This window comes from Zea mays, chromosome 1 (genome assembly GCF_902167145.1).
Source record: "Zea mays cultivar B73 chromosome 1, Zm-B73-REFERENCE-NAM-5.0, whole genome shotgun sequence".
Classification (NCBI taxonomy): Eukaryota; Viridiplantae; Streptophyta; class Magnoliopsida; order Poales; family Poaceae; genus Zea; species Zea mays.
Window position 1 is genome coordinate 275516400 of NC_050096.1, and position 10821 is coordinate 275527220.

General features: G+C 41.7%; 2 protein-coding genes across 2 annotated transcripts; one reads left to right on the top strand and one right to left on the bottom strand.

Moving 5' to 3' along the window:
* The first annotated feature begins 2495 nt into the window (after positions 1-2495).
* Positions 2496-5057, top strand: LOC100276591 (uncharacterized). The gene is made up of 3 exons (NM_001374066.1): positions 2496-2750; positions 2986-3287; positions 4084-5057. The coding sequence occupies exons 1-3, from the start codon at positions 2601-2603 to the stop codon at positions 4901-4903; spliced, it is 1272 nt and encodes a 423-aa protein (NP_001360995.1). The 5' UTR covers positions 2496-2600; the 3' UTR covers positions 4904-5057.
* A 573-nt stretch (positions 5058-5630) lies between these two features.
* LOC100383739 (Anthranilate synthase beta subunit 1 chloroplastic) lies at positions 5631-9695 on the bottom strand. The gene is made up of 8 exons (NM_001362125.1): positions 9568-9695; positions 8875-9035; positions 8348-8418; positions 8217-8254; positions 7983-8093; positions 7806-7905; positions 6635-6770; positions 5631-5978 (listed from the first exon to the last, which is right to left on the bottom strand). The coding sequence occupies exons 1-8, from the start codon at positions 9653-9655 to the stop codon at positions 5871-5873; spliced, it is 813 nt and encodes a 270-aa protein (NP_001349054.1). The 5' UTR covers positions 9656-9695; the 3' UTR covers positions 5631-5870.
* Positions 9696-10821: the final 1126 nt, after the last annotated feature.

The window sequence follows — 10821 nt, forward strand, 5'->3', positions numbered from 1 at the left end:
GCGCACTCCCTCCTTATCTTCTCTGCTTGCCGCCATGGCACATGTCGTAGGTTTTCCTCTCGTGATGAACCGTGGTGGAGTTGGCCAAGGGTGGTCCTAGATTTATAGCGGCAAGGACGGAGTCCGCGCAGTGGCGCACGACCGGGCAACGCCGAATTCGTCGTGGTTTGTTGCAGCGGCCAACAGAACTTGGGGTGGGAGATGGACCTGGCGACTAGGGCCACAAGTCAGCGAGAAGCCGAGCACGCGCTGAAGACCGACAAGCGGGCCCCGGCTGGCAGCCAACGGAGAGCGTGCGCGTGGTGAGTGGATGCCCGTGGGCCCCGCCGGTCAGCGCAGGGGCGCGGCAGTCTGCTGGTGTTTGGGCCGCGCGGGTGGAAAGCCTGGGAATGGGCCGAGCGCGTGGGAGGGGGAAAGTCGGGCCGGAATGTGGTAATGCGGCCCAAGGGGGTTTTATTCTTTTTTTTTCTTTCTTTACCTTCTTTTCTTTTATCTTCTCCTTCTCTACAAATTCAAACTTCACTTTAAATTCAAACTTTGGGGTACATTTGTACACAGACTAATCACTTATTTTGATCATACCAATTGTGGTGAAGTTATTTAATTATGATTTTATTTTGTATTATATAAAATCTTCATTTCTTTCCTCTTTTCTAAATTCTAGAGTGCAAATAGGGTTGGAACTAATTCTCTTCTTTTATGTATTCTTATCATCATTACCACTGTGTACAAATGCACAAACCAATAAACGCCAGCATGATGCACAATTTTAATGGCATATATTCTTTAATTATTTGCTTTTGAATATGGTGTTCACTTGGGATGATGCATAAAGGTTAAACCCACATAAGGAGAATTTCTTTCTCTATTGGTATTATTTTTAGCAAATTACAAAGTGGGTGTTACAAACCTGATAATCACAATGTAACTATTTCTCCCATACCGAGAAAGGTTTCGCTTCTTAAAGCCAAAGTCTTGTGTACTCCTCCAGTCATTACCAAAATAGTACTCCCTTTATTTTAAAATATAATTCTTTCTAACTCTTTTCCTTTTGATCTGCATTTGAATAAATGATCATAAATGTAGATATACATATTACATATAAACTATATTTATAGGTTAGTTAATAAATACATGTTTAGTCTAAAACAAATTATATTTTGAGATCGAGGGAATATTAGTTTTAGCTCTTGCTTTGTTATTGTCTATATTCAAATGGATGACGAAGAATTTAGACATATAAAAGACACATATATTAAATATTGTATGAATCTAAAGTTATCTAAATCCAATTTAATTTAGGATAGGGGGAGTATTAATTAAAGATCTATTAACTTTTCTTCGCTTGTGGTTCTGGCTCCTCTCGTCGTCGTGCTTCGTGAAAAAAAGAGAAGCCAGAGCACAAATTATGACTCATCCAAGTAGGAACACTGACAAACAACCCTAAACCGTATCACATGAATTTTGATATATAAAGGAAACAAAAAACTTGTTCCATTTTTTAATTACTAATCCAAATTAATCTATAAGGCCTTGTTCCTATGCTCACCATAAATTTAATCTGGGTTTAGATTGGAATCCAATACCATAGGATTAAATTTATGATTTAATACATGTATCTCTCAATTGATCCACGTATTCTAATATAAATTTGTGTTATATCTTCGTGGATTCGTTCTATATCTAATGAGCTATGGATTGAATCCATGTCTTCCATAGTTTTAAAAATTTCCAAACTTTTAGGTTATAGTTCATGATAGGTTTAACCGAATAAAATTTTTTGAGTAGGTTTAGATTATTTTGGGACATAGATTGTAGCATGGATTTAATTTCAATCCATACTATTCCAGAACTGGATTAGTGTAAACGAATAAGGCCTAAGCTGAAACAAACAAGCCCTAGTCACCCTTTTAAACTTTAATTTTAGTTCCTATATAATTTATATTTAAAAGGTCTACTTTAGTTATATTGTTTAGCAATTCAGGGATCTAAAGTGACTAACATTTAGACAACCAAACACCTCCTAGCATTGGTTGGGTAGAGCCCACTCGTCCAAATTCAAGTACATTACATAGCAAGGTGGCGCTGCTGGGTGTCATGTTTGTATTTATGACGAAATGCTACAGTGACATTTTTCCAGAAAAAAACGGTCGACAAGTCCTTTTTTTAATCATCTTATGCTTTTGAGATATATATACAGCTTTACTTGCATGCCGTGACACCTGCTCCATCGGCTATGAGCAGTAACTTTCCGGCCTGCGTGTACGCTTACTTCATTTTTATCTCTTTCAGTTTTATTCACACATGAAAAGACTGGACCTGGAAAAAGAAAATAAAATAAAATTTCGCCACCTGTTCTTACACGCGAGAGGAGAACATGGCGACTGCTGTCTCGTTTCCGTCCGCGTGCTCTGACTACCAGCGAGCCCACGGCGTCGCCCTTTATAACTGGGGCCCCCAACCGAAACCTCTGCTCGCCGCAACGAATTCCCAGTCTCCAGCCAACCACCGCAGACAAGATCCTCTATTCCGCGTCCCCAAACCCTCGAGTTCGCACGGGCTCCGGCCAGATTCGCGCAGTCTAAGCTTCGAATCGGCGCATGGAGGCGGCAGCAGTAGCCGCGGCGCTCAGGTCGCCTACCGCCACCACCGCCGCCGCCGCCGCTGGCCCCACGTGGCGGGCCGCGGCCCCGGGCGCCGCCTCGCTCGCCTTTGACCGGAGACGCAGCTTCGCCTTCGGCTCCATCAAGGTAGGAGCAGAGAGAGAGAGAGAGAGAGAGAGAGAGAGAGAGAGAGAGAGAGAGAGAGAGAGCACTTTTGATCTTATCATCTTCATTTTCGCTGTGGCGTGCTTATCTATTTTCTTGTTTTTGTATTATTTCTTGTGTAGGAATGATTTGGTAAAATTATGCTGCAACTTGTTCATTTTGTATCTTCGTAACAATCGGTTTCTCTGAAGTCTGAACACGGAAATGGACTGCGCAGGGTCTCGGGCGGCAGCAGCTCACCTCTAGGTCTACTAGGAGGCGAAGCAGTGTGGTCAGGGCATCCTGGTCCCCCTCGGAGTCTCTGCCACCGTCCTCGTCGATCGCGCCTCTCAGGATGGAATCGCCGGCGGGGCAGCTACTCTCGCAAATCCTGCACACGCACCCGCACTTGCTGTCTGCCGCTGCCGAGCAGCAGCTCGAGCAGCTCCAGACCGACCGCGAGGCCGACAAGGAGAAGGATAAGGAGAGCGATGCTGGCGACAAGCTGGCTCCGACAGGTGGCGACCTCGTGCTGTACAGGTAATTGTGGTTTTTAGCCAGTGAGTTTGTTCCCTTTGTTACTTACGGTGCATCTAGATAAAAGAAGTGATTTGGTAAAGATGTTTGTTCTGAGTTATCCCATAACAGCCTGTCACATAGGAATTGTATAACTGTCAATCTATCAAGGCTAGTTGTCATTGCTGCATCCAGCGCAGATTAACTCGTGCATTTTAGGGATGCCTGTTTACATCCTTACAAATCAATCCAAGGGTTGGACGGGATCGAGGGGTTTCAGTCCCTAGCAAGTCAAAATCCCCCCCTAATCCTTCTCAATCCCCTCCAATTTCCATGGAGGCTTCGTTCGGTTTCTCCCCCAGCCAAGGGAAATAGAGGATTGAGAGCGATTTAATCCCCAACAAGTCAAAATCCCACTCAACCCCCTGGTTTAGGGATGAAATGAACAAGGCTGGACTGGAGAATAATCGAACACTGCCTAAGACATTATGTAGGATTGGAATGTATCTGCAGAGTTGTTCGAGGGAGATGGTCATATCATAGGAACTGATTGTCAATTGCGCGATCCGTAGAGAAGAAAAATGACAAAATATTCTAGCCTTTCTGATTGAGATAGAGTGACTGTAGTTCATGTATGAGCAATTGATATTTATGGTTTAGAATTGTTTGTTGAGTCATACTGTAGTTTCCTATAAAATGAGAATATTCAAAGTTCATGTCAAAGTTCAATCTTATTTACTTCTAACAACGAACTAATTGTTTCCTGTGACTTGGATTATTGGAGAGATGTTGGCTAATTTCCCTTGTTTTCTTGAAATAGGCGGATTGCTGAAGTAAAAGAGAAGGAACGGAGAAGGACTTTGGAGGAGATACTCTATGCTCTGGTTGTTCAGAAGTTCGTTGAAGCTGGTGTCTCTCTGGTTCCAGCACTCTCACGCTCCACCGATCCTTCTGGAAGAGTTGATCAGTGGGCAGAAACTGTGGAAGAAAAGCTTCAACGTCTGCACTCGCATGAGGCCTATGAAATGATCGAGAATCACCTCACCCTCATTCTGGGGCAGCGTCAAGGTGACGCCACTATCGCAGCCATAAGTAAGCTCCGTGTTGGCCAGGTCTATGCTGCATCTGTGATGTACGGTTATTTCCTGAAGAGAGTTGACCAGAGGTTCCAGCTCGAGAAGACAATGAAGGGCCTCCCTTGGGGGTCAGAAGAGGAAGACAGCGCTTTGAATCAAGTTATGATGACCGACTTGATGCCTTCAGCTCAGACTTCTAGCTCTCATCCAGAGATGGGCTCGTGGACCGCGCCTGCCTTCAGCACAGGAGGGCCCAGCCAATCTATCAAGCCTTGCCGCCTTAGGTCGTATGTCATGTCGTTTGATTCCGATACGCTCCAGAGGTATGCGACAGTCAGGTCAAAGGAGGCCTTCGGCATCATTGAGAAGCACACGGAAGCGCTATTTGGGAAGCCAGAGATTGTGATCACACCTGAAGGCACCCTTGATTCTTCCAAGGATGAGCATATTAGGATAAGCTTTGCTGGGCTGAGAAGGCTGATCCTGGAGGCTGTTACCTTCGGATCGTTCCTCTGGGACGTTGAGAGCTTTGTGGATTCCCGGTACCATTTCGTGACCAGCTAAGATGGTCATCCTAAGTGAAGAACGATTCATGGTTTACGGATCTTGTCTCACAATGTCTATGGGCTTCGGAAAGGCTGTTGTACAATGATGTTAGACTGTTACCACTCCCCTTAGGCCATGTTTTTCACCGTTAATATATGTGAATTGGATGGTATTGAGTTGATTTAAATTCATAGCAAGTCAAAATACATCTCAATCCATTCCAATATTTGTTTAATCCACATAAAATTGAAATAACCGAACAAGAACTTAGTGTATACGATGGTATCAATGGTTTGCCCAGTTTTATTGCATCACAGTATTGTAAAGACCAAATGTCATTAGCCTGATATTCAGACGATAGGTTTTAGTAACATCTGTGCTGCCCGGGGGTCGGGGTGCTGTGTTTTCTGATTATACCCTCTGCAAATTGTAAGGAATTATATGCTCCTAGCCAATTCTTTAGCGAAGCTATCATTCTCGTTGCAGATTGCCGTCGTGATGATTTGAGTTCTGTAGTCGTTCTGGGAGCACGGCCATTTCGTACTACAGAATTCTTGTGTGTATCTGGCACGTGAATAGGGATGCAGTTTTTTTTAAAAAAAATGTGTTTATCATTATCAATATTTTTTTGGGCGTTGATCCAAAACTTACTGCTTTGAACTACACCGAACTGCTAGTTCGTTTTGTTCGCTTGGAATTAGATGTCAAGTGAACAAGGAATTAGATGCCAAATGAACAAATATAGTGGTAACTACTGTAAAAAAACAAATATAGCGGTCACCGAGCTAAAAGTTCAATGATTTGATTTGACATCGACACGCCACATGCGACCATGTACAGTAGTTGGACTCTGAGTGTCGTGAGTTTGTGACATCCGAACATATACATCTGAGTTTACATGTTCGAGCTATGTAGTTACAAGCTTTTACATCATCTTATTGTCACCCGCCCCACGCAGGGCTGCTGCTGCTTCCAACTAGATAAATCACGGAGAGCAATTCGAGGCTTCGTAGCCTTCAATAATCTTGATAAAATTGTTGACCATGAGCCTCCCTTCAGTAGTTATGATGCTCTCCGGATGGAACTGCACGCCCTGCATAATAAGAACGTTCATGGATGTAGACTCAAAATGGACAACAGCGATGCTTTTTAAAAACGATCACTTGTCTCTGTTTTCTATATGTATAAAAACTAAGGTAGGAAAAGAGAGAAACAGTCCGGTTTGATTTGGAAAAAGACTGCAGCTCACCACAGTACACAGTAGCAATGGTGTAGCAAGTACACTTGCAGAATGCTGATAGATAGAGGCACTACTGTCTACTGAAAACAAGAACAGGAAGTATAGTTTTGATCTGGTTTCCTGGTAGCCAAATTCAAGTAGCCTATGCAAACCTACCCAAGGACATCCTAGCCAATCATCCACCATCGGGTTTAAAGACTTAAAGTGTAAACCATCAGCTAGCTAGTTTGTTCGCGATCCTACCAGTAAAGTCGGGACCGAGTCTCATCAACAAGTCAACAGCCAAATTCAAGCAGCCTATGCAAACATTCCCATGTATCCCAAGTCAGAATTCAATGAAAATCTAATCTGCTTCCCTTGGTTATTTAGTTATGCATTGTACTGGTGAATGATCCAGAGGTGAGCCTAGAATACAACTTGTGTTGATGAACACGTAAATTTCCAGATTACATGATTTCAAATAATGCTTCACATTATGTTGTTAGATAAAAAAAAACATGTGAGCAAACCTGAATATGTTTGTATATCCTGTGGCGAGCAGCCATGATCAACCCATCATCTGTCCACGCAACAATTTCCAGGGTATCATGCGGGAAACTATCCTTCTCGATTACAAGGCTGTGATACCTTCCAGCCTGGAATGGGCTGCAGTACAAAGCCATCAGACTTTTGCATAAGGAAACAAACTTTCAGCATTGAATACCTACTACTGGAAAGAAAGTCTCGAAATGAATCTTTAGCCTATTATAACTGAAGTGATTCTCTTTAGCCCATGTTAAATAGCAGTATGAGTCGTGTGCATGCATTCCTTCCGTTCTAAACATTAATGATTAGCATATTCACAGGTAACGAATGACCAAACTCATTGTCGAAAATGTTGACATCCTGTTGTGGTTTTTGTATGTAAACGATGCTAATTATATCGAGCTTGAAAATCCCAAAACTACCGTTCACAATCACCTCTTGAAAATAGTGACAAAAATAACAAGAAAAGTCTCCATTTGAAAAGGAGTTAGTAAAGGCGTCTCTCGGTCTCTCCTGTAATGTTTATTTTAAGAACAAAAATAGTACATATTCTTTATATTTGCAGTAACCTAAATGGATGCTCCAAATATAGGACAAGACAAACTAGCTTTGTTACCTATCTGTAACTTCTAGGATGCACATTAACAAAAGCTAACTAAGCAAACAAAGATGGTTCAACAGTGTTTCCTTTGTGGCAAAACTAATAATGGAACAATAAGAAGCTAGCCTGCCTCTGTCATGGCACAAAAAAGGAAGCTTCGATGGCAGGTCTAATAACACAACTCTCAGCATAGACTTCATTATGATTTAGTGAACCCAAGTTCTAGATTGCCAACATATTTTTTTGTTGGATTGCCACGTTGATTCTTGATTGTACCGTAGTGAAGTATCTTTTTTAATTAAAAACACACAGCACATTTGCACTAAACCAAACTTTTATGCTCCCAAATCACTTATAATTTTGCACTTAAGCACAACTGTTCTGAGCGTATTGCCTATGTTCCTAATTAGTAGGCTACTTACATTGTAATCTGGCCTAGATTGTATTAACTTTTTAACTTTTTCTAGGGAAATAAATGGGTGGGCCAAACACAAGATGATAAGTTGTATGCCAATTAAACCCGGTGGAAGGGAAGATTTCAAAAAGGATCATACTTAGGAATATCATAAAACAGAGTTCCATCAAGTTTCTCATCATAATGAACAAGGGAGCCCTTTCCGTGCACAACGCCGTAAGGGGATCGAACAACCTTCCCTACAAACATAAAACAAGAAAATAAGACAGGTTTGAAGTCCATACTACTCAAGTGAAGAACTTGTGCATATACAGACCTCCAAATGCCTCTCCAATGCACTGTAAACCCATGCAAACCCCAAACAACGGTATTGAGGGCCCAAGCTCTGTAACTGTTTGCAAGGATATTCCTGAATCTTGAGGAGTGCCTGCCATTCATTTTTTTTTTTAAATAAAGACATGCCAAAAAATACAGTAGGTTTTAAGACTGTGTTCAGTAGCATCTCATTTGTTAGCATTAAGGAATGGAATTAGTACAGAGAAATGCTGACCAGGGCCTGGGGAAATAAGTATTCCTCTAGGAGAAATCCTGTAGAACAAGCAACAAACTGCAAGTGATATTATCAAGACAACTCAACATGTAAACTTGTGGAACTTTATATAGGAAGGAACGGTTACCAACTTCTTAATTTCTTCCACAGTGATCTCATCATTGCGATAAACCTCAAAATTAGCTCCAACCTCTCCCATGTACTGCATATAGACAAATGTTAGGAACTTCAGTAACCAGTACAATCCATAAGAGAGATTATATATGTGAGATCTTCTTTGTTCCTTACTTCCTTTGAAGCATGCATATTTGTTCATATTTTCCATTGGGCATCCATTTTCGTCCTCTTATAGCAACATATTATAGTATTTTTTAAGTTGCGTACTTAGTTCCTAATCCCTGATGTTTCTCAGAAAAGTCATAACTATGTTTTGATTGCTTATGCCAACTTCATTAACCATAGACATAACTGGGCAATGCCAAAGTTCGTCCAATTAAATATCCAAAAACAAAATATACTGAAAAGAGTGTAGAAACTGGAAAGACTCACTCCTCCAGAACAATGATGTCATCACAACACCAACCTAAATTTCTTTTGAAGTTACCATGATGCACGGAAAAGTTTTTCCACCAGTAATGCAGCAGAATATTGCTTTTACCTGGCATAAATTATATGTGAAGCTATCATAGTTGTCTATGACTATGATAGGTCTAGTATTTTGCTTTACTCCAACAAATGTATCACCACTTTCCACAGCCGAGATAGCAGATTTAGCAACAAACTTTTGCCGTTGAACGGTTGTGGATCGACTGAGTGCTCCTGCACGATCAGTCAAAATATCTATTATAATCAAACAAATATGACAAATTGAAGTACTCCTGTGAATCCTGATTTTTATTGTTGTCTTTGTGGCAATCGTTAGGATAATAATCAACTAATCAAGTAATGCTAAGTTATCAAAACTTGCTAAAAGAATTTACACAGATCCCTTTGATCATTCCATTAATTGATCAGCGAACAAGAACCTTAGTTTGTTTCACAGAACAGGAAAAGCTTAAAGCATAATCTCATTGCAGCACTCCCAAAGTCTAAGACCCAAGTTATCGTTGCTGAGATTATATAAAAGAAAAAAACAAGGAGGTCACTGATGGCGGTAGGTGAGATGGAAAGGGACAGCCAACTAGCTTGACTCGGCGCTTCGCCGACGGCCGGCGCTCACAACGAAGGCTAGTCGCTTCTCCTAGATCGATCTCGGATTTGTCCCGATCGAGGGAGCGCAATCAAGATACCCAACGGCGCGGAACAACAAAGCAATAGATGCAACATACCGCCAAGGCGCCAACTCGCTTACCTACGCGGAAGCTGGAGAGGTGGCGCGGCTCGGCCTGCGGCGTCGCGGCGAGGTGGACCTTGGCTACGAGGCGTGCGGCGTAGGCCATTGGATCGGAGAGAGGAGCCGAGGAGACAGGGCGGCGTCGGGGTCGGCGGGAATGGAATGGAAGAGGGGTTGCTGCCTGGAATCAAGTTTCTCGCGTTTGGTGGAAGGGGGACAGTGCCAGTGTGCCACACCGGGGACGGTCTGCGTTCCATTCTTTTCTCTTACGTTTCCGTCAATTCTTACCATTTTTTTATTGAGCCAGTCCTACTACATGGAGCATTCAAGAAAATAAAGATTAAGGGTATGTTCGGTTCGTGCTAACTACGCCACACTTTACCTAAGGTTAGTCGTTAAAATTGAAAAACTAACCTTAGGCAGAAAAGTTAGTCAAAGTGTGGCAAGTTAGGCAAGGAACCAAACATGCCTTAAACAGTCTAATAAAATGGACCTGTCGATGTAGGCATACCAATATGCGGAGCACATGTTCGTAAATTTATTTTTACTAGTGCATTCTATATTGTCTATCTTTTGAAAGATTGTCAAGTCTTTTTTAACATTTAGTTATTCGGTTTGTATTCACTACCTGTCAGTTCTGGGGGCTTTAATCCTGAAGTCTGGTACCTTTTCTCCTAAGATTTCAGTTCTTATTGAAGGTAAGTTGTGCTTTTGTCCAGAACTCCAGATCATATTATGTTCAAGTGCTCTCTAGGATTTACGAACCAGAATACACATGAGAAAATCCCCTTAACTACTTTTCTAGAAAATAAAAGTTCTAAACCTATCTATAGTTAGGAAACATCATTTTCTTTATTTCCGCATGAGAGACACATATCAATATATTAAGGGCTCCATTGAAAAAGCTTTCTGCATGATAGATTGAACAATGTGTCACCTGTCGATATAGCTCCACAACCAGCAAAATAATAGCAGCCATGACCTGATAGAAATACAATGGAAGTCAACAAAAGCCTTTGTGTGCACTGGAGGAGTTAAGCATTCAACTTTAAATGCAAGAACGAATATAAGACAGTCATAAGAATTTTCAATCAAACTTTTGACATTCAACTTTAAATGCAAGAACGCCTGCTGTATGCCTAGGAGTTTCTAGTACAAGAACCGAATGGCCAGCAAACATCCATGTGTCACCCTCCTTAAGAATGATGTCAATACCATGTATTATGTCCTTATCCTTCTCAGAACAATTTACCTAAAATGTATATGATCATC